Source organism: Nipponia nippon, unplaced genomic scaffold (genome assembly GCF_047370975.1).
Source record: "Nipponia nippon isolate SJK-2023a ecotype South Korea unplaced genomic scaffold, ASM4737097v1 scaffold_7, whole genome shotgun sequence".
NCBI classification, from domain to species: domain Eukaryota; kingdom Metazoa; phylum Chordata; class Aves; order Pelecaniformes; family Threskiornithidae; genus Nipponia; species Nipponia nippon.
This window is the reverse complement of record NW_028262391.1, coordinates 42,284,279-42,308,126: the sequence shown is the minus strand read 5'-3', so window position 1 is coordinate 42,308,126 and position 23,848 is coordinate 42,284,279. Positions and strand designations below refer to the sequence as shown.

The following is a 23,848-nucleotide window of genomic DNA, read 5'->3' as shown; positions in this document are numbered from 1 at the left end:
CTGAGAACTCAGCAATGAAACAGAAAAATGACTTAATGGCTTCCCTGTGTGATGTATTTGTAAATGAAAAATAATCCCAGAATTTCCAAAAAATACTGCTAGAGACCTTACTTTCTTATCGCTTCAGGCACATTTACAGTTTCAGCTTGAAAAGCCTTTTTTCTATTTACTTTCTGACCTTTCTCTCTGTCTCTGTTCATTCTATCTTGATGTACAGCAAAACAGCATGTGCTTATCTCACTGCTGTTCCCTAGCAAACACATTTAATGTGTTAAACTACCCATAGCACCAAGATGTGTAACTGTGGTTCTTCATTTTTATATGACTTCCACATAATTAGCACAGCTACTGAAAGAATACAGTTCCAGATGGATTCTATCTAATTTATAGTAGTTTGGCTGTTGATAGGTTCATTGGCACTCGTGTCTCCATACTTGTGATGCATTGTACACAGGGAAGTCTTCGACTGGGGGGATAAGTCCTTGTGCAATCAGCTGCCCGTAGGAGGGTGGAGCTTCCCGCCGCACAAACTCTGCCTCAAGTCGTGTCATCTGGGTCTCAAACGCTCTGGAAACAGAACCAGAGGGAAAACATGGAAGAGAAGGAACAGTCAGTTTGTCCTGCCTCCCTCACATTAATGTATAAAAGCAGTGCAGAGGGCTTCACGCTAGCAGCAACAATGCAAACCTTCAACTAGGCTCCGTGAAAGTCTTATCAGGATGCTAACATAAACAAAAGGAATAAGAGTAGAGGGTATAAGCATCAGTGAATCAAATCAGCAAACTCTTTGGTGCAGTCCCAGGTTGGACTCTGTGGCAACTGAAGTTTTTTCAATCAGCCAGCATATGCTAGTAACAGTGGTAACTTGTTCAGCAAGGGCCCAAAGGTTATTTTTGGAAAAGACAACATTAAGAACTGGAAACAATCACACAACAGGGGCAGCTTGCAGCTGCAGAGAGCTTTGGCTGTCCTGCCAGAACCAAGGCACCGAGGTTCCCAACATAGCACAGCGGCTGGTTTCCAGCTCCTTAATCATGCAGATTTGATCAGGAGAGAATGTAAAGCACACTGTGCTGAAAACACAAACAGTGTCAGCAGCACGGCACAGAGCTGGTGCACATGACAAGAGATGGGCTTCCGAAAGCCCCTAAAGACTCTCTCCCAAAGGGCAGAACCAGGCTTGCACAAACACACAAAACACAGATGTGGAAACACATGCACTATCCATACAGCAAGGCATACAGGACCGGGAAAAGGGGCACAGCTCACACCAGTGGGAACAGTGGAGGTAAACAACTCCTGCTCGGAACAGGCCCCGCCACTGCAGGACATCACTTTTAGTGGAACTGAGAACTAGAGTATTTGGGGAGGGCAGGGGGAGAGTTACTCAGTTCAGTTATTCAGCAAAGACTTCACTGTAACAATTCAGCATTCAGTTTTTGGCAGTGCAAAGGGTTTGTTGCAGGAGGAGGAGGTGGGAGAGGAAACTGCTCAAAACAGTTTTGATTTAAGTTAGATACAGGTTCTGCCAGGCTGCACGATAAATGTGTATTTCTCATAGATCACAGAAGAGCTGACGTTCCCCTTACTGCTTCCCAAAATCTTAACTACTTTTCTCTAAGCCTAATGCTGTGACTGCTATTTAATTGTCCTCAATTCCTTGGATTGATTTCACAGTATTTTGCAAATTCTCTGGTTAACAATCAACTTTTTCCCCTTTAAACAAAAAGGAAAAATTCCCACAGCTACTAAAGCATCATAGAAGCAAGATGCTTACCTGTATTCCCTGGTCCTCAGAGAATATAATTTAAATGCACAACCCAGTGCTATCACCAGGAGCAAGCCACACACGAGACTCCCTATCAGAGCAGCTGTGATGACCTTCCTGGGAACGATCACCAAGCAGTTATGTTCATCGCTTCCATCCTGGCAGTCTTCTTGGCCGTCACATCGCCAAGTCTCAAAGATGCACAGATTTGTACCACAATGGAAGTTTCCTGGCTGGCAAGTAAAGCAGTTTTTTTCATCCGAGCCATCTGGGCAGTTCTTTTGGTTATTACAGCGGTCAAGTATTGAGTAACAAAGCCCACTGTTTCCTTCACATGGGTATTCGTTCTTCTGGCAAGCGGGACAGTTCTCCTCATCCTTGCCATTTGGACAGTGCCACCAGCCATCACAATGCTGCTTATCTGTGAAACACTCCTCATCGCTTCCACAAGGGTGTTCCCAAGGAAGGCAATAGCCTTTCACCTGATAGGTTGCATTGAACCCATGGCCAATGCTCTTGGAGCGGGCATGATATGAGACAGTGAGCTGGCCCTTTGACGACTCCACGCTCACTGAATGCCTATTGTTGTGGTACGAAAATGTCTGCATTAATTTATCACCTCTCTCTCCGATGCCATCATACACCTTTACATAGTCATTGTAGCCTAACTGCAAATCAAGCTGCAACAGAACATGTCGATTATCTTGTGTGTCCACGTACCATGTGCAACGAAGGTCTGATTTGCTGTGATCAGCACGGAATAAGTCTGGGGAAGCAAAAGATCCATAAAAATTACCCAGCTTTTTACCACAGGAAAGATCAGGACAATTATCTTCGTCCGAACCGTCACTGCAGTCCTTAATGGAATTACATCTCAGCTCATTCATCAAGCACTTGGTGGAGTGGGCTGCACTGCACTGGAACATTCCTGAGGGACAGATGCTGGACGGAGGCTCTGTTGGAGGGACAGTGCAGTTTCTCTCATCCGAGTTATCACCACACTCATCCATGGAATTACACTTCCAAGTACTGGGAATACACTTTCCGTTTGCACAATGGAATTCATCTGACTGGCATACAGCTTGACCTATCTTTCCTGTGAGAGAGGGCAAGGAGAAAAAAGTCAGTCTGATGTCACCTTTTAACGTCTACTACCCTGCATGTCACAAGTCAACTGGTCAGGCCAGCACACTTTAGGAATACTGTTAAAGAGCCAAGTGATAATAATATTAGTATTACCATGCTAACACCTTACAGTCATCGAGACTGGCCCAAGACTCCTGTCAACAAAAAATGTACCATCTTCAAGTTTTGCCAGAAGGAGTGTAAGTGAAGCCACCAAAACTGTAAGGTTTTACCTCTAATATAAGAAAGGCGAAATCCCTGAGCCTGTCCTGAGCTTGATGCATCTGAGTGAAAAAATATCCAAACATGGTCCCTTGCAGAGATGAAAGACGGAGGTATGGAAGATCCACACACTTTGTACTCCTCCCTCTTGGAAGATGGGCCAATCATCAACCAGTCTACTGCACACTTCGGAGAGTCTTCCAAATCAAAGTTCTTAAAACTGTTAGGAACAAAGGAAAACACAAGTTACAAAGAGGATATGCATCTGGAACAAAGCCAAACAGAGAAAAAACAGACTGTAACAGCTGACTTTCTGCACCAAGCAGTGCTGACATAAAGAGATCAAATTCAAAGATAATGAAACACCTACAGTATCTTGAGTACATATAAACAGAGCACTCAAATTCCCCCAATTTCAAAAAGCACCCATCTCACAGGGGTAAACAGCATGCCAAGTAGCTCCAAAAGCTGAAAGGATGATTCCTCTTTTACTCAGACTCCTTAACCAAAACTGCTTCCTAAAATACAGATAAGAGTAAAAGCAAAATTCCAGAATACATTATACAGAAGGCAGATTAATTTCAGCAGTCTTTTCCAACCTTAAAAGCTATGAAACTATGGGATGAGAGGAGAGACTGCTGTCTTGGAAAAAGAACAATAGGGAGCAGTACAAAGAACCCTAAAAGGATAAATATGAGAGACAAAAATCAACTCTTCAAGCTATGGATAGGCAGGGAGAAGGCAAGAAGAGAACAGGATTGCAAGGGGTGGAAATGGAACCTAAAGTCTAACACTACTATTTTTTAATTCAGAGACTAAAATATTCCTTTTCTGTGAATGCAAACGCAGACCAAGCAAGCCTACAACCTTTTACAGTCAAACCTCCAGCCCTTCTGCTGCCCCAAGCCCAGTGATGATTCAATAGGAGCTCACCTAGCGCAAAGAGGTGCCCCAGTTGTTTGCAGAACACTGAACACAAGCAGGTAACACTCCCTAACCTGTAGCTCAGGAAACATGCATTCAGTAATCTGCAATGACAATAGCATTGCACAGAGAAGCACACTCATTAGGAAAGGGCACACTGTTCAGGACACTTAGAAATGAATTCTGGTCCTCTTTCATATAACTCAACTACAGAAAATTAACTTGATAGAAGTTTGCGTGTACCCCATGCAAATACCTAGACAGAAGTTTCAGAAAGGCTGAAAACCTACTACAAAATACAGACCTCCTTCCACAAAGGACTTTTCACAAACACAAAAGACAAATTATTTGAAAAAGATAAACTGAAAGATAATTTTCCAATATCACTGTGTATTTACAAAAGACTGTCAATGCCTGCCAGATCTTGCTGTTTGAAGGTGAAAGGGAAAGAGCAGCAACTACATAAACCAGCCAATTAATTTAAGCAGGAGACCCTGCCTACACACACCTTTAGGTGCTGCCAAACATACTGGCTTAATAAGTCTCAAAAAAAATTATCAGCAAGAGAATGAGAAGTAAGAGAGCACTGAAAGTGTTAAGTTAAAATGGAAACTAAGAGATGTCCAACAACATATGTGCAGGCAAGGACAATCCACCCAGAAATGTGTCCTTCACCTTTTCTAACTCTTTTTCTCCTACCACGCTCTACGTGTCTTCCCTGCTGGGAAGAAATATTCCCACAGCACCTAATTCTCTGCTATAAGCGATCTCATCAAGCGTCTGAAACCAGCATATTTTGCAAGGAAGTTTTAGACAACTGTGCAGTCAGAATGAAAATATTTAAGTATTCAGCCACGCAAAGGTAAACTAAAGAGTATCTGTCCCAGGTGTTCTGCAAAAAACTTTTTAATGACCAAGAAAGTGTATGAACAGGCACTACAGCATGAAAAGGAATTATACAAAGCATCAGTGAAACTATGGGCACCCCCATCAAGTCTGTTGCAAGAGATGTAAGACAGCATTACTGAGCTACCACACTGGTTTTGCTCTCTTTAACTCATTTTGGTACCAGACATCAACAAGGGTTTCTATCATCTACTTGGAGGACTGTTTGTAGGGTTTTCTTGTCATAAAGATTTTTTTGATAAATATTAGAAATACCTATCTGCCCAACAACAAAATTTTTTAAGAAAACGGAACAGTCTCTAAATCAAGAAATGGAAACTCAGAACTGGGAAGGGGTGGGGGCAATGACTAGAAAACTTCTGCTTGTGCGATACAAACAAGATCATTTACTAAATCTTTTGATCTCTTACTTCTGTAGTTATTGTAGAAGTACCAGGACCAACCTTAAAGAGCTAAACAGTTTGTTCTCCTATCCTACCCAGTTCCCAGCACTCCAGCCAAGTCCCACAGCCGCTCATTTTCCCCACTCTGCTGAAAAGAGCTATTTTTGTCTATCAGGTAAATAATTCACCCATAGTGTTGCTACACAACACAGACTGCACACACCCAGGGGAGAATTTGCCTATATAATAAGCTGGCTGCACCAGCATTTCTTTCTAGGAAAAAAAAAAAAAAAAGAAAAAAAAAAGAAAAAATAAAGAAAATATATAATACTTTTAAGATTCCAACAAACAGAAAAATCAGCTACATGCACATGCCTTGTTTACCAACTCTTTTGCAGATGATAGCAATACCTCTGGAGAGCCTGCATTTGTGTATAATTAACAATGTCTTCTACTTGCACCTTAAGAATGTAGTACTGGACATTGCTAATAAAGGGCTTTTTTTGGTTTATTATAAGGAGTGTGGAAGAGGAAGAAACTGTAGTCCCACCTTCCAAAGCAGAAGCACAGGCATACAGACGATAACTGATTTTCCTGAGTATCAGTTGTGGATCTGAAATAGATCCAGAGCAGAATCCCACACTTCTCCACTAAGAAATCCAAGCTTTAGCCACAAAACCAACTGAGTACAAGGGTGATGAAACAGAACAGACTTGCAAGGAAGTATCATCTTTAACAGCCTCCCTAAAAACACCCTGCCTCTCAGGGATGCACGAGCTACTGAAACAAATGCCTTGGTATTCAAAAAAGGGCAATACAGAATATTCACAAGAATGAACTTTTAAAAAACAGTGACCATCTTAATCACAGGTGCCTAGGAGTTTCAAACACCATTGAATAAACACAATTTCCCTGAAAATATATAATAGATACCATAGCAGTTATAAAATTTCTTCTTCTAAGGGCAAAAGCAAAGTCAAAGCAATTATGTTCTACCTCATGCAAACCAATCAACAGACATATTTTGAACAAATTTTGCTTTGGCTAAGGCATTGTCACTCCCCTCCAGCATCCTTTTAAGTTCTATTGTCTCCACTGGAGGCAAATTTTGCCCCATTTAAATTGATGTTGATTTTACTTAAGACGAAAAGCACGATATATTTGAATGAGCCATCAAACCTCACCACACAAAACACGAAAAAATGTGAATACACATGTGTGCATGTATAAATAGATACAGTTGGTTTTCGCTTTGTAACACATGAGGAACAACAAGGTTTTGTGTCAGAAGTTTCTGCCACACTAATCTGACATTAAAGAGCCCACTGATTTATTTTACCTGAGAGTCCTGAATAGTGCATTCAACCTCTGCTACTTCATTTCTTTCATCGTCCGTAATTAGATCTAGCGCTGCTGTTGTTACAGTCTTCTGAAGAATAATTTAATCCTGCTACCCACAAAATAGAGCGCAGGGACATTTACTTATTCAGTTCAACTTTCTTAAATTGGAATGCAAATTTTTCTGTCAAAAGGATTAGCCCAATGGTTGAATGATTGAGGGTATACAGTGGAAATAAGGGACAAAGTCTTGTGCTCCTGCTGCTTGTAGGACTGTAGAAACATCTTACAGTCTTTGGAAAAGTACTGAATGAAGTCTGTAGTTACAGTTCTTGAGGGAGGTCTCAGGCCCTTCGCATCCAAAACCCACGTCATTTTCCATGATTAAAACAAGAAACAGTCATACTGAAACAGAGCGTACTAATGGACAACGTCATCCATACCTCACGCAGCACCAGTCAGTACTGCAGCATTTTTAAACATCTTGGGCAGGGAAGCACAAGGTTTGGGAGGAAAAGTGGGAGAAGGTAGAGAGGCTGCTGGCCCGTTCGGCCACTAATCCACTCCAGCAAACTCCTCCGATGCATCTGAAAGAGCGGGACATGGACCCAGAGGTCCATCCTACCACGCAAGCTGCAGCGCACGGCTGCACTAAACTCCAGCCTTTGCACCTCTCAAATACAGCCTTTCCTACTGTGCTGCAGCTGCTCCTTGGGATGCAAACATCCCCCTTCACCCACAAGCTTCACTTACAGGGCAGCACTCCTCTGTTCTGCCATCTCAGTGCTCGACAGCAAAGGGAAGGAGAGCCCGGCTTTCCTCCAGGCTTTTTTCCTCTCCGCGACCAGAGCGCACAGCCCAAGGTCAGAGGGCAGGGAGAAGAGGAGCACTCAGGCACAATACTGCAGGAGTCAAATGCTGGTGTTTCGAGTACTTAGAACTGCAATATTAACAAAGGGCAACATCCATCACTAAGACACAGAACATCCTTTAAAATGCTTTGGCCCTTAAGCTCTTCTCACTGCTACCTGTGGATCTCCAACCCAACACAGGAATAGAGGAGGAGATTGGTGTAAAAGATCAAAATTATCTGACCAAATTTTGCAGGTTTTCCTTCTTCTGAAAGATGCTATTCAAAAGCACTAACTCCAGTTATCTCGCTTTTGGAACATCTCTTCCACAGCTAATTCCTTTAAAAAAAAACAAAACCTAATTGTATACAAAAGTACAGGAGTTTAATAGGCTATTAAACACTGGAAGCATTCAAACTTTGAGGATCAGAACAACTCAATGTGAATTAAAAAAAACAGCACTAAATCTGTTTTTACAGAATTCTGCAGAAATACGTGAAATAATCTGATTTTTCTTTCAGTGGTATGATACTGAAAAAAGGTTACCTCCAATAGTGAGCAGGACTCCAGCAGCTTACAGAAAATTACAGGATCGGCCATATATATCACATCTTGCCTGTAAAATTACTCAAGTGAAGCAACAGTAGCCTACAATGATATTTTTCTATTAACTGTCAAGTATTTTTATATTGCTGGAAAGAACTTCATTAAACCAGCCTATCATAAATAGTCATTTACACTCTGAAAATATGAGAAATGTGTGCTACCTGCAAAACCAATGCTTAGCAGAGCTCAGCTTTTTGCCATCTGCACTGAAAAGAGCAGTAGCAGCTAGGAAAAAAAAAAAGTACTTTTATAAATAACGTAGGGAATTCCCTACAACCCTCTTAGTAATTTAAGCACGAGCAGCTACAGATTAAAGCAAAAAAAAAAAAAGCATTCTTAATAACTGGAAAAGGACAAACATGGGATGCTCAGGAACACAAACAAAAAAAGGCTAAACTGTTGGAGGCCCAGCAGATGTAAAATCTGAATGAAAGTAATTAGTAAATAAATAATTTTTTTAAATGTCCGATTTGGCCCTCTAAACTCATTAAAAAATAGGAGAATAAATAGTATGGGTAGATCAGTAGAGCACAGTCCCAAAATAAAACAGACCAGCCAATTAAGCAAGAAAAGTTACTTCTATTTGCCAACCTCTCACAGCAAGTGCAGACTGTGAACAACTGATGACTTAATTGGCTCATTAAAAACTTCTGCTTAACCACTGAAGCACAAGGACCTAGAAGTCAGGAAAGCTCTAGTCTATTCCCAGCTCCCAAGCACCGGCTAACTGTGTAACCTTAGGCAAGAGACACAGGGGCTGTGTTTTCAAAAGCTGAGCACATGCAACTGAATGAAATAAAAGGGTATTTATGAGTTTTTTTCTAATTAATGTCAAGTTCTGGAACACTGAGAGTTTGGTAAATAGACTATGAAGCAGTCCCTTTAATTCTTCATACAGTTACAGACCAGCAAGCCTTTACATGAACAGGCCTCAGTTTTACTCAGAAATTGAAACTCAGATGGTATCTCTGACATTTTTTTCAAAGCCAATGACGTGAATCACTGAAGTGAAAGCCAATGAAGGTGATCCTGCCTCAATTAATAAGAGACAGCTTGAGTGGATCACTAAGTAGATCACTTTTCAACACTCCTATCTTGAATTCTGAACACAGAGAACATTTTACTCTCAGTCCCATAAATTCCTATGATAAAATGCAATTCATTTATACTCTTACCACATCAGGCTAATTACAACCATCAGGTAACAGCAACTGCTAAACAAAAACGATTTTGATCTTTTTCTCAGATATGAGGAAACATACACATATAAAGCCTGTAAAGGATGGTACAAAGGCAGTTACTGCATATGGCATCTTTATCTGATCTTACAGGATTTTTATGTAGTCCTCTGCGAAAACAGGCATAAAAATACAGAACATGGGAGGAAAAATCAAGTAGTTTCCAAAACAACAACTAACAGACTGATTACCTGAGTCTATAGTGACACAACATAGTCCTGGAAAACAGTAGCTACACGCTTGTTCCCAGGTCTCAACAGCACCATTTCATCAGACACACAAACTTGGAAGAAAGTATCGAAATGTGCATAATTAACAGAGAGGTATAAGCACAAAGAACATATATTTCCTGTTCTTGTGAAGTCTCCCCCAAGGATTTCTAAAAAGTAAACTATAAAGCAAAACAGTAAGCATGGAAATGTGAGGATATGAAGAAAACCATTACAGACACATAAAAGGTAGGTATTAAGACAAAGCTTCTAAAGGACATGCCCACAGGAGCCAGCATCTTACATCCACATGTAGATCTGGGCACTGTTCTATTGAAAGCTGCTGAATAATAGGTTTATAAAAAACAACTACCGACTGCAAATGTTTTAGAAACCAAAACTACTTTCAATTGCAATTTTATCTCTTAATGACTCCTGCTCTATCTCAAATGTGATGCTTATATAACATTTCTGTCTTACTGTCAATGAGAATTCAAGATCAAAGGAAATGCATTCAGTGTAACATAACACAAACGAGGTGGGTTTTTTTTAAACCTTTCAAAATCCAGATGTTATCACAAGAACTGTGTTTGGTTTTCCTAGGAAAATTAAAAAAGCTACTCTTTTATGCCCTTATCAGCACACTGTTAGGACAAGAAGCATACCCAACTGTTAAGAGGAAAAAATGTTTGTATTTGAACCCTCTTTCCCAGTTTGCCTATGCCATGCTAACCTAGGCAAGTCAGCTGCTTCTTTTATATCCTTGGCATTACGAGGGCTACAACCTTCTAAAGAAATCCTCTGATGCTGTAACATTTCGCATTTCATACACTGGAGTGAGTCATTCCAAGTACATTTATAGTCAGAAATGTAACACCGCAACACTACTCCCTAGGACGTAAACACATAGCTCCCATTGTTTGCATGCGCATAGGAGGGCAGGATGCAGCAGTGACAAACAAACCCATTAAGAAGAAATTTTTCAAATCATATTGCTATGCACACATCTAAACTGTATACACACATTATTACCAGTTTCCTCATCTTACTTTCCTTTATTTCTTTAGCCTCTGTTGCACTCATACGTGCAGAAGAGAATCCTAATTCTAACTGGGAGCTCTGAGACGTTTTCATAGCATATATTGCAGTGCTATTCTCCAGAGCCAAGTCCTGTGTCTCATTTGTATGCTTCCTCAGAGTTTCCAACAATCTCTGCTTTGAAACAAATTCCCCAAGTCCAATACAATTTAATGGGGTTTAAAAGCGTGTTTCTATTTATGGATCTCAAATGCTGGCAGGTATCTACTTCCTTACTTTTGATGAGTAGCTCCTATTTTGAACTACGGATGGTGGAGCCCTCCTATTATTCCATCTGTGGCAGATTTGTTTTTAATTGCTGAGCATCTGCAGTTGAAGAGGTTTGCAGGCCTTTTAAGCAGCTGAGCAAAGAATGAGCAGATGGTGTCAAATACAACAGCACTAAAAACCAAACAAAAAACCCTTTCCTAGGTTTGTTTTTTTTTCATTTTTTAAATAAGAAATTCTTGGTTTGAGAAGGATACTACGATTAGCCCAGAGAAATTAAGCACATTCACAGTATGCTGATATTATAGCCTAAGCATCCTTAACAAACCATTTGTAATATGTTCTAGTCTTTTCTGAATAGTATTTTTACAGAACGAGCAGAAATTGTGCCACAAATGCTAACTATTATTTAATTCTGTTGGAAGTAAGTATTAAGCAGAAAAGCATGTGTCTTTTGGTTAACAAGTAACAATAAGCAATGATTATCTTCAACTGTCAATTAAACATAGCACCATTTCAAGACATTACAGAAAAAGCCATTTTTGCTCTAAGAATTTTACATATCCCACTGAGGCTGTTCCAGGTTTTATAGCCTTCACCTATTCCTATTTATAAGCAATGAAGAAAAGGGGGACTATTTAATGTGAGTAAATATATCAGTGTTTCCCACCTCCCCATCTATCAGAGGTGGATGCAATCTCACACAGGTATTGTGAAGATAAATATATTAAAAGACTACAAGTGACTTGTGTATATAATAATGGATGTCAGAAGTAGCCTACAGAAACAAGACACAGTGGAACATTTCTAAAATGAGAGAGGTACTCAACCTGCAATCATGCTCCAGTGTAATCAACTTCAGCTTCCTTCAACCATTCAGTAGCTCTGACAAACAGCCCCATACTGGTATATCAGATAAGAACTCGCATTTTGTTTCATTTCAGCAAAGCAATCCTTTATCTCCACAGAGTATCAAACCATACCTAATTGTTATCATGTCTCCACGATCTCCTTTAATGTACCAGCTGCAGTTTACAGCTGGAGGGTAGTTCAATGGCCAAGAAGGACTATAGATGACTCCCCGTCTCTCTGTGTGCTCTTCCAGTTTTCCACTGCAAGCAGCTGTTAATAAGGGGGGAAAAAATATTATTGTTAATGCTTTGCCTAATCAACAACTCACATTAGCTACAAGAGCTTTCATCACTTTCTGGGGATTTCAGACAAATGAGAGTCAACAGTTTTATCCTCTTACTGCTTTCTTCCCTGCCCTGGATTTTAATTAAGACACCCACTCTAAGTGTAGATAAGCATAACCTGCATTTCAATGCAGGATCAATCAATAACCTTGTATGAGTCTACCAAAGGCTACAATCAATATTACTGCATGGATCTGCCAGGAGGATATAATACAGACATCCTTCTTACCAGCTTCCCAAAGCCTGGGTACAGCACCCAGCAACTGAAGAAGATCCATATTCAGTGCAAAGCATCTAGAAGCTCATTTTGTTGTAACATGTTCCTGGACACATTGTTTATTCTCCTAACCATACAACAGACCTGCAGAATTTGTAATGGTTAAAAAAAAATCCCCAATAAAAAAGTAAACTGGACTCCGATGTCAAATGTTTTCATTGAACATTACTAAGTACTCTAAATTCCGTCTGAACTCCCATAGATAGGAGAAATTTTCCAGACAGGGAAAGGAGCAAACAGGGCTAAATAAAGCTCAATATTTTCAAAGCAGTTTCAGATCTTCCTATGGAAAGCAGCAGGCCAATTAAGGCTACATGAAATACTTATAATTTGTAATTAAGCAATTCAAAAAATGAAAGTGAAATGTTCCAAGGACAAGTGGGAAAGCTGTTCTGATGGGAAAATGAACTCTCAGCAGACTGCAAGAAGGGAAATTCTGTGTAATCCAATAGCTATTCTGAACATTCTCCAAAAATAGTTTTTAAAATATTTTTGAAAACAAATGACTATCTGGAGCATGACTTGTGGACTGCAGCTGAATATTCCAGTTTTTGACAGAAGCTTACTTTCTCGTAGCTTAAAAAGGTGGCAAGGAAAAATAAGGTTGCCTATGCCTCAAATTTCCTCATACGCATACACATCCAAATATACTGCGTTATAAATCACAGATTTACAGTATTACTTGAAATTCAGCCACATAAATGCATCATTTTCAATTCACAGTCGGGATCAGATTTAGCTGCACTGGCGGGATGAGGTGAAGAAGTGCTGGCAAAGCTGCCTGGCTGCAATCAAGGCAGGTGGCAGGGCTGCCTGCAGAGCTCCTGGCTGGGGCTGGGGCCAGGCCGCAGTATCCCCCCACCAGTAAATCTGTGCCCAGTGCTATTCTGTTTGTTCACAGTAAGCACTTTTGAAGTGAGAGCCACAGGAATATAAAAAGCGTGAAGTGAGTAACTTACCTGAGGCAAAACATATAAAAAGCCATTATTTTTACTCTCCAAGCAGGGCATTCCACTGAAATGTATGCATGTAATTCCTACTAGTTTAAAAGGCCACAAAAGCATAGAGAGTACATAAATACATGAAAACATCTATTTTCCAGACAAATATTTTGCAGTAAAGCAGTTATGAAAGACAAGAACGTTTTTGTTATCACACTTCTAAAACCAGAGAGGGCCCATGCTAGATGCTGGCAAAATATTGAGATGCAGAAGCAATTACAGAATTATAAAAGCAAATGTAAGATCCACAGGACTTTTCAACTCTAGTTCTCAGTTTGTTTGGGTCTATAAATGTGCTCCTCCACACACTTGTCACTGCATCAACGTATCACAGCAGCATAAGAGGACCTAGAGCTAGCAACCACATAAAAGGAGCTGGGAAGACTGCATTTCGTAACTGCCAGATTACTAAAACTTCTCAATGGGAAGGAAACAGAATGCACAAAGCAGAAAGGAAACACACCAGACAACACTAGCCAGAGGCTTCCACCAACAGTTCTGCAAATATTTCTGTTCCCCTTGTACCAAATACTGTTCTGGATTAATATCCCTTATTCATAGTATATGCGTTAGAACACAGAACAGAATCATCATCACACACAGCTTATTTTAGTTGCCATTATGAAGAAGTCCCATTGACATGCTGGTGACTCCGCACGAGCACTTCCACTCGCACATTCATCAGTGCGGTTAAGCAGAGCTTTTATTCTCCCACATGCTTGTTTCTCAGTTTTAGGAAGTATTTACAAAGATCCTGAGCAATAGTTATTTCAAGTATCCCAGCTTTTTTTTGAAGTAACATCACTAGTATTTTTTCTTTTGCAATAATGTATAGTTTCCTAATTTGTAAGCAATGGATCTGATGTAACATGACAGTTCAGGTTCTCAGTGAGAAATGCTTTTTCTTATTAACACTGCAGATCTGCTATGAACGCGGGACATAGAAAGAAGAACAGATAAAAGAAAAAGATTTTCACAGCTACAATTCTTCTGTTAAAATGGAAAATCTAAGGATGTAAGCAAGGTAAGGGCTGCACTGACACTATATGCCATTTTGGGCAGTTCATCTGGCAATGGTCATTGTTGCTCAAGACTTTCCCATGGCTTCACCCCTCTGACACACAACCACCATTTCAGACTTGCCCTACTCAAAATTAAAAAAGACAACTGCTTTGCTCTCACAAAGGCTCCTGATTTGAATGGACCACTAATCTGAATTCATAATGCCAAAACATAATTACACTATTTTAAGGATATGTCCACAGTCCCCTAAACCTACCAGAGGAAACTCAAGGGGGACACCCATCTACCCCCCCAAAATTACTATTGTGTTTACCCAAACCTTACTTAATTGCCTTGTGCTTCTGATGCCTTTCAGTTCCCACCAAAGCTCGTTACTATGGTATTTACAATAAATCAACAGATCTCCTTCCCAACCAGTCATCTGCCTCTTTACTCCTTGAGCGCTGAGTGCCGTGTGGCAGACAAGGTGAAGTTACCTGAGTGCTGCTTTCAGCAGCTGTACTTTCACCTGCATACATTTTGAAAGACAAACCCATACTAAACAAAGCCTCCAGTGCTCACAGCAAAACAGAAAAACCACACAAGGGCACAATTTCGTACTGTTGGCGTTTCAGTGTCAATAAAGGGGCCCCACTTCCCTCCTCAGCTCCTGGCCAAGAAGTTCGCAGGATCACATACCTGCATAAGTATTGTGTTATTAAGTTGCGCTTCAGCATGACAGTGTGATTCCTTAAGGAAAATAAACAAAAGCCTTTTCAAATTGCCAAAACATCTAAAGGAAGGGGAAGTCTCTAAATAGAAAGGTACAGTCCTGGATTCTGAAGGCCTTATCATCAGCAACAACACACAAGAAGAGCGGTGACAATATTTTTTCAACAAGCATTCTATAACTCTCTTTCTGCAGCCTTTCTGCACAAACCCAGAAGAAAAGTGAAGACCCAAAGCCCCAAACGGCTTCCATTTTCCACATTAAGGATTACTGAAGAAACATAAGAGAATACCAGTCCCTGGACTGGCAAACCGACCCACCAAAAATCTTCTGAGATTGTGCTTTTAAAAAAAGATGAATTCTCAAGACAGACAATAATGAATCTTTTATAGATTAAAAAAAAAAAAAACTTTAAACAAATGCCTGAAGAGGTTTGAGTTCAGAGAGTTTCTGTCAAGCAGGTATAAATCTCAATGAAGCTCTTTCTGTAGTAATCAAATGGATTTCTTCTACTGTAAACAGCAGTAGACTCCCCTGCCAGTTAAATATGCCACAAATACTTGCAAGAAAGTTTCCAAAACTTTACATGAATAGTATTACTCCTGTTTTTGCAAAAGCGACTGTAACAGAACATACATCGAGCTCCACCAGAGGACAGCGCTGGGGGCACTAAGCTGTGCAGGAATAAAATTTTCAGATGATCCCAGCAGAAAATAAATCCTGCCGTTTCACACCCTTCTATGACACCCCAGGGTCTGCCCCAGTCCCAAGGGACACATCCCAACCATCTGCTCTGGGATAAAGGATGGTTTGCACCTGCCACAAGGAACCTTCTCTCAAAACTGAACGCTTGGCAATATACAGTTCCTCAGTAGCTATGTCAGGGTCAGCAGGAAACTCTCCCCGAGTTCTTCAAATGCTCCCTCAAGTAGGGCTTGCACACATTGCTTAACGCAGTTCCCTTATGCCTGTGGAGAAAAAAGGACTTAAGGCACCCCTTTGCTTTATCCGGTCTCCAGCAGGCTGTTTCTGCCCCCAATACCAGAACCAGCAAAGGCACAGCCCAAGGGTTCAATTGGCTGACCTGACAAAATCCGAGCTCACACTCCGCTGGATCAACAGGCTGAACTGGCTCACTGCAAGCCCGGGGAAAGGGGGCTCGGGGGAGGACTGGTCCCTGTCAGCAGCAGCAGCTTTTCTGGCTTAAAGTCATTGTACAAATGCAGCCGAGATGGCGGCTCAACCTGCATTCTCCAAAACTCATTATTTCTGCTACTACTTGCTTTCTGAAAAGAAACCGCACTATACCTTATCATAGAGATCAACTCTGTAGTAAGCTGCTTTGTCAGGATATGTTTAGGACAGCAAGCATTCCTCCCAACTTTTATCAGGGCTCCCAAGGAACATCTCCTGCGAGACGATTCCTGGCAGGGTCACCTGCCTTACGACCGTGCTATCCTAACCTGTTATCCTCCAACGCACAGGTAAGAGAAGCTACACATGGATCACACTGCTGCAACAACCTTTTATGATCATTTTTTTCCCCTGCTCCAGTTATGCTGTCAGGAGGCAAAGTAACTCAAAACTATATCAAGACAAGAAAACATGAAGGCTACAATACTCTGAGGTTTTCAGCATACTTGAAAGATTAAAAGCCAAATGTTACAACTTTTTGTTTCTAGCAAAAGAACAGCATTAGAAAGCAGCAAAGCCAACTGGATGAAGTATTACATACTTCAGGCTGAGACAGTATCACCAGTCTAGGCCAGCCACTGTATAATTACTCAAGTGACACTTTGTAAACTCCTATAATTACTCAAGTGACACTTGTAAACTCATATACCATACAGCCAATGGATAGCAAACTCCATCAAAAGCCAAAGAACCATCCAGGCAGAACAGACTAGGACATAGATGACATTCTGGATTTTTTCCAATGAAAGAATGGAAATACTACATCGCAAACAACACATGCCCCATGTGGTTCATCCCCACTTCCCCTAAGCTAAATTTAAGGAAGTTACCTAACCATAAAATTACTACCTTTTCCTGATTTAAACCTTCTCTCAATACCCATGTTGACTTGAACGCTCAAGCTCCTACATTCATCAACCCACTGCTTTAGAATTATTTTTGCGTTTTCCCATTTCCTTTCCTCCTGTTTCCCTTACTTGGTTTTTCTGTTTTAATTTAGGTTGCAACCTCTTTGGGCATAAAGTATGCCTACCAACGTGACTGTGGATTGACAGGCACAAGAGGGCCCTTATCACTAAGAGGACCCTGATTGCAATGTTCCCGTAATGTCAGTAAGTCACAGTACTGCTATAGAGAAGGAAATTACACTAAGTGCTGTGATTCTCGTTGAATTTCGACTTTGACATTCATAAGACATTTTTAACATTCTTGTTTTAGCTCCCCCGGGAATGGGCCACTGTCCCTGGCTTGATATTCCCAGGCATATTTTCTAAACATAGAGTTTTCCCCTGAACATATCAGCACGTACGATGACCTTAGCCTCAAGCTTACGATTTTTTCCTAGCACAGTGACACTAATGGAGCCTATAACCCCAGGAAGACTTACAAGTCCTAAACTTCCTAAAACGTCGTCGTTACTCGCTCTCAAACAAAGGTCATACTGTTTTGTTAAAAGATCTCTTCACATCGGGAAGAAACAGTAACAACTCAAAAGAACAATAAATAAGAAAAGCATGTCTTACCTAATGAGGTAACAGCACTTTCTATTTTCCCAGTCAGGAAGAAATTCACTGTGTAAAGACAGAAAGATAAGGTTGATACAGGTTCCAGTGGCACAGGGCGGCAGTCAGTAGTTAACCATTTCTAGATGTTTCCTGGGGTGTTAATATAAATGCATTGCAATCTTCCAACAAGAACTTTGCTTATCTACACAGGCAAGTCATGTAATCAACTATTATCCTTCACTGTAGCTATAAGAAAAGTCAACGTGCAATGTTTGTTTAATATCTGTCAAATATGCTACCAAAAAAAACAACTGCCAATCTATTTTAGGTTGTCTTCTGCAGGATTTTTTTTTAATTGGGAAAGTCAAAAGAACAATTACACTAAAACATTCATCATCACAGCTAGTCACTTTACCTGCTTAAATGCTGGAAAATAACTAATGAGATTATTACCTTTTATTATGTCTCCTCTGCGTAAAGCAAAGTTTGTTCCTCTCAAGTAAATGTCACCTTGAAAATAAACCGCTAAAGCTAATATGATTACCTTGACTAATCAAAGGCAGTGAAGTTTTCAAAAAGGTCCGCTGGTAAAATCAAAACAGGATGAGGCGGTGCTTGCAACACACATCTGACTTACAAATTAGTTTCCAAATATTGTTCACTTTCTCAGAAGTCTCCTCTCACAGTATATACCGTTAGAGTGATCCGGTAAGAATAGTTATTGCCAAAAAAAAAATTTTCCTGCGTCATTGTTGCTCCAGAGGTCAGCGTTAACACGTAGTCCCATATTAGTTTCCCCATACGTTCTCTAAGGCACTTCTCTAACAATTAGAGCGTATTTCACTACCCGCTCTCATTTTAGCAGTATTCTATAATCTACAAAGACAGCCTATTAATAAAATGACAAATGTTTAATAGAATTAGAAAGTTTTAAAAGGTTACCAAAACCCAATTTACAACATCCCAGCCCAAGCACTCACTTTGGCTTTATTTTGCATGTGTTAAGTCCTAAATCTTTTTATAGTCGATCTGTTGGCAAGCATTTAGTAAAAAACATCATTAAAAAATGAACAATAGGAGAAGAGAGGAAGAGAAACCGTCCCTGTTCCCAACAGTCACTTGGGAAGCTGCTGACAATTAACACTATTTATGTCTCAGAGTAGCGTGTACAAGCGCGGGCCCCCATTGTCTTTAACACCGTCCAAACACATCACAAAACAATGACCCTTGCCCCGACCACCTTCTGGTATAACTTAAACCAGCACAAGAGGAAAAAAGTACCCACCACTAAAGGGGTGGAAACAGAAAAGCTAAAAACGATCCCTTAGCTTGCCAGTTCAAGCCCAGTCACGGTTTTCAGTCAGTGGTGGATCTGAGCTATCGCCAAATCGCAGCAGCCCAGGTGCCTACAGCAGTCCTTCCCTGACTTATGTCTGGATGGCCACAATTCAAGACTTTCTCCTTCCTGACGCCAGAGCTCCAAGGGCTACACGCAGACAGCAATTTTGCCAGGCGCACAGACTGCTACAGACCTCGGGCTGCGGCCAGGCCCTACAAGCCAGAGAGAATGGCCGCTCCTGGCATCATCCATCGCAGAGGACTCCAGGGTACTACCACAAGGGCAAGGGCAGCGACTTCTCGCTCCTTCTAAGCAGTTGCAGGATTAAGCTTTTAGTAACGCGCAAGGGAAGGAGGGCAACTCTAAATGGCAGCGTACCTATGCTGTGGCTTGAGAAGAAACAGGCCTGAGCTGCAGATTTGTGTCAATAAGCATTAACACGATGTTCAAAGGACCTTAACAGCACTGATTTTATTACATAATTAATGTACAGCAACATCTGTTACATGATAATAACACCATGCCATGGAATTATTTCCTTTGTTTCGCAGTGCTAGCTTGCTCGGATAGGTCAGCAAGCGCACCTAGGAGCAACACTACCATCCTGTACCAGGAAACGGCTCGGCTCTGTTAACTCTTGCACTGTGACAGAGCAGCACGTCCGTTTGTGACAAACCTCGGATCACAGCAATAATGGCGACACAACATTTTCTCACACAGTATTAAGGCACCGCTATTCCTGTAACCATAGTAATACAGTCATAAAGACTGAGAAGAAATTAACCAGTGATTAAGTCACAAATTTAATTTCATTAAAATTAAAATTTTTTTTTTTTCTCCAAAGAAAGTACATTAATATACTCTGCATAACTATTATCACCACAACTGAAAGGAGTGTTTGAAGATGCATTGTATGGAAACGTCTATGTCTGTACTACCATTCTACAATCTTTTTTTCATGTTTCCTATCCGAGTCTTCCCGATGGCCATAACAGAACACAAGCTCCCAAGCAGAGGTTCCCTCGCACGGCTGATGAGGGGCCCCTATCCCCTTTAAATGGAAATAAGTAGCATGAAGACAAGGGGCGTGATAGAGCGGAATTAGCCAAGTCAGAGCCACATCACTGTCTTCTCAGGACTGCTACAGACAGCCCTAGTTTGCTACCAGAAGGACAGTTACAGGCAGCTTTGCACACTGGGCCTGGCAGATATCTAAGAAAGACAACCCCCAAAAATGCTCTTTTACCTCTGCAAATGCAAAACGTCTACTGGCTGCTGTTGTTTGCTCTCGTTTTCGAACTCTTTCACACTATGAAGTCAGCAGTCAAGAACAGTTCTTTAAAATAAAGTCTAAGTTTCACATCAGGTACTTTCCCCAGCGACTGAATATGCTTACAGTTTCCAGTATCTGTTTTCCCCGCTCTCCGTCTCACTCAAACCAAACCACAAGAGCGCTGTAGATCAGCATTTTCTGAAGCACTCGGCTCTCAAAACTGTCAGAGGCCCAAAAGAAAGAACAGCCATTCCCTGCTGGTTTTCTTGTCTCTTGTCAAAAGAAAATCTCGTCAAAATAAAAACAGGTGAGAGACGAGGGGTATATTAGAAAGTTTTCTAGATGCTGTTTTTCTTAACTGTTGGGCAGAGTTAAGGGAAAACTAGAAAAAACAGAAGCAGTTCAGTTGGCTTGAACTCCACGTAGGAAACTTACTGTGCCATTCATTTGGATTGCTAAATAATTGTCAGGGTGAGGTTTTCAGCTGGGAAAGCGGTTATTTGGATCAAAAGGGAAATTTGCATCTTGGCACCTCCAAACCAAATGACAGCTACCAGGCTTTTCCCACAGCCAGAAGGAGAGACATCGGCTTCGCTGTTTTAATTACTTCCTATTCGATAACTTTCTATGTCCTCCAGAATTTCTCAAGAATGAAAAACAAAATGGCCTCATGAAAGAACACTTGCAACAAACCCAGTTCCAGTCTTTGGAGCAGCAGTTTACAGGTGGGGTCACGTACAGCAACGCTCAGTGGCAGTGCATTGATACAGACACCAAACACCACATACAGCCTACAGGAAAGCAAAAAGTAAAAGAAAAGACTGGCAAGAAGCAGGAACCAAAAATAATGACGAAAGGAAAGGACAGACAAGCAGGAAGTAAAATACAAAGAAAGTTAAAGCAGCAGCATTATATTCTCATGGGTTCCCTGAAGCAGAGTATCTTACAGGCTTCCCACCTCTCATGTGTCTCAACTTCCACTACTGCCAGCTGTGCAAAGAATAGGAATTCATTCCAGCTGAAAAGAAGAGCCAGACGGTGAAATTCTAGAAGTCATAGAAAGCAGAAATCTACTAAACCGTCAACCTGGCATTACCCACAGCTAAATACAAGAAGTGTTGTCGCTTGAACTCTAGAGTTTACATAGTCTTTTATTATCTTATTAGTCATTTTAATAATAACCGTGCTATTTCTGTGAAATAACAACAGCTTTAACAAAGGTCTGATCAGGCCATGAAAAAAACCCAAGAAATTCAGAGATATGGGGGAAAACTTGTATCTTTCTCTAACTTTCAATAAACAACGCAGCAGACGTTATCCTCGTGCTGTGCACATCTCTGACATCCCTTTAAGTCTCTGCAAAAAAAAGTTGTACTAGCTAGAACGGATGTTCAGACTGTTTTGTAGTTTAGATAGCTTTTTACATTGCACTTCCGCTAATTAAAATAGATACATTTGAAGTAACCAGAGCAGCTTTTAAACTTCAACTTCCTACATTTTTCTAGGCAAGCACTGATGTTAAAAAAACGCTTTTACAAAAATAGAATGAGCAGTCTGGCCACAGATTCTGATCATTTATGTACCGAATGCTAACTGCTACTTGGGATTATTAAAAATGAACTCTAATCCACATTAGTAGCAAACAGCTGTGGTTTTAGCACATTCAAGAGTTTAGCAGATAAGTGTCAGGACAGGTCAGAGCAGCCCCAGCACGGCGAGGCTGCGCGCAGCGCTTCCGACAGCGCTGCTCCATCAGAATCTTCCGGCAGCGCGCAGGAACGGAGCAGTCAGCTTTAATAACTCCCAATTTCTACGTGCCCCTGTTAAATACGCGGGGCCTTTCGCTCGCTTGTTCTAGTCACAGGCGTCAACGCTTCTCCCTAGCAAAAAGCATCTTTCCTGACAGAGAGGACTGACAGACTGGAAACCAGTAATACGCTTCATCACGTTGCCATAACTTAACACCTGCTGCGAAGCAGAGCGGAGAGCAGTCGCTTCAAGCAGAAGGGAGGGAGGAGAGCAGAACATGGCAGGGAAGCGGGAGGGGGGGGGATGTTTCTCCACCCTGCCACTCAGGGAAGTGACAGGCAGGCGGGAGAGGCGACCGAGCGCCGGGCCGGCGAGGCGGCACCGCGGGCAGTTTCGTAGCGGCCGCGGGAGCCGCTGCCCGCATCGCGCCTCGCAGAGTGAAAGTCTGGAGAAGGCACCGACACCATCTAAACTTTTTTTTTTTTTTTTTTTTTTTTTTAAGCGCTATGCGGGGTTACCGCAAAGGTTTCAAAGCCAAGGGCAAAAGGCTGGTTTCAGCAGGGACCGGGCAGAACTCCGCTCGGCCTCCCCGCCGCCGGAGAGCGGCCGGGCACGGCGAGCCGGGCCGGCGCCCTGCGGGACCCGCGGCCGCGCCGCCCCGTTAGAAAGCGGAGAGGCGAGGGGGGGATCCGCCGACCCGGCTGGCGTGTCCTCGCCCCGTCCCGTCCCGTCCCGTCCCGTCCCGCTCCCGCCCCGGTAACTTCCCCTCGCGGAGGAGGGGGCCCGGCCGCCCCGCCGCAGGTGCCCGCGCCCCCCGCCCGCCCCGCCCGGACATGCCCCGCCGCTCGGGGAGCGGCCGGCCCCGCACTCACCCAGGCAGATGGCGGTGAGCGGCACCAGCGCGCCCTGCCGGAGCTCCGCGGCCGCTGCCTTCTCCATGGCGGGTCGCCGCCGCCTGCCCTTCAGCGCGGGGGGAACCACGGCAGCTCCGCGCCCGCCTCGCCTCTACGCCGAGCCGCGGCAGCCGGCGGCGCGGCCGGCCCGCGGTGCCCCCGCAGGCCGGGGGGCCGGGAGTGGCGCGGGCGCCTGCCGCCGCCGCCGCAGCCCCATGGCCGGCCCGCGCTCCCGGCTCCGGGGCAGGTGGAAGAGGACAGACCGCAGCGCCAGCGCCGCCGCTCCGCCGCCGCCGCCCCACGTGACAGGCCCGCCGTGCAGCCGCGGCGGCCGGGCCGGAGGGCGAGGGGAGCGCCGCCCCGCTCCGCGCCGCGCACACCTGAGGGGCCGCCGCCAGCCGGCGCGGGCGGAGCGCGGCCCGGAGCGGAAGGGAAGGCGAGGCGAGGGCCGAGCCCGCCCGCGCAGCGCCGGGCCGCCGGGCTTCCTGTCAGGCACGGGGCGCCCCGCTCCCGCCCCGGCCCCCGCCGCCGCCATGGCGCGCCCCGGGCCCGGCGCCGGGCGGCAGCGCAGCGCCCCGCGGGGGCTGCCCCTCCGCCGGGCGGGCTGCGGGGAGCCCGCGGCCCCATGGCGGGAGGCCGCGCCCAGCGCCGCCGCGGCCCGCCGGCCCCCCCTGCCGGGGGAAGCGGCCCCGCGGCGGGCGGAGCTGCCCCCCGGCCGCCGCAGCCGGGCTGGGGGAGCCCCCGCGGCCCGGCCGGGCCGGTGCGTCCTCTCGTGACGGAGTTGGCTCTGCAGCTGTGCTGCGGGCCCCTGCGC

The 23,848-nt window shown here is 43.3% G+C and overlaps 1 protein-coding gene across 4 annotated transcripts in view; it reads right to left on the bottom strand.

Annotated features, from left to right (window-relative positions):
• LRP3 (LDL receptor related protein 3) overlaps window positions 1-23,641 on the bottom strand; it is a 28,562-nt gene extending 4,921 nt beyond the window's left edge. The window contains exons 1-6 of one of the 4 annotated variants that reach the window (XM_087739262.1): window positions 23,014-23,641; window positions 17,799-17,846; window positions 11,859-11,997; window positions 3,127-3,335; window positions 1,778-2,864; window positions 435-567 (exon numbers count right to left, since the gene is read on the bottom strand). In XM_087739262.1, the coding sequence (XP_087595388.1) occupies window positions 435-567; window positions 1,778-2,864; window positions 3,127-3,335; window positions 11,859-11,997; window positions 17,799-17,846; window positions 23,014-23,080 (1,683 nt within the window). In that variant the 5' untranslated portion in view covers window positions 23,081-23,641. Of the gene's footprint in view, window positions 1-434; window positions 568-1,777; window positions 2,865-3,126; window positions 3,336-6,667; window positions 6,814-11,858; window positions 11,998-17,798; window positions 17,847-23,013 lie in introns of those variants that run through there. The other 3 variants (XM_087739263.1, XM_087739265.1, XM_087739264.1) reach the window with 3 other exon arrangements.
• Between the last annotated feature and the right edge of the window lie 207 nt (window positions 23,642-23,848).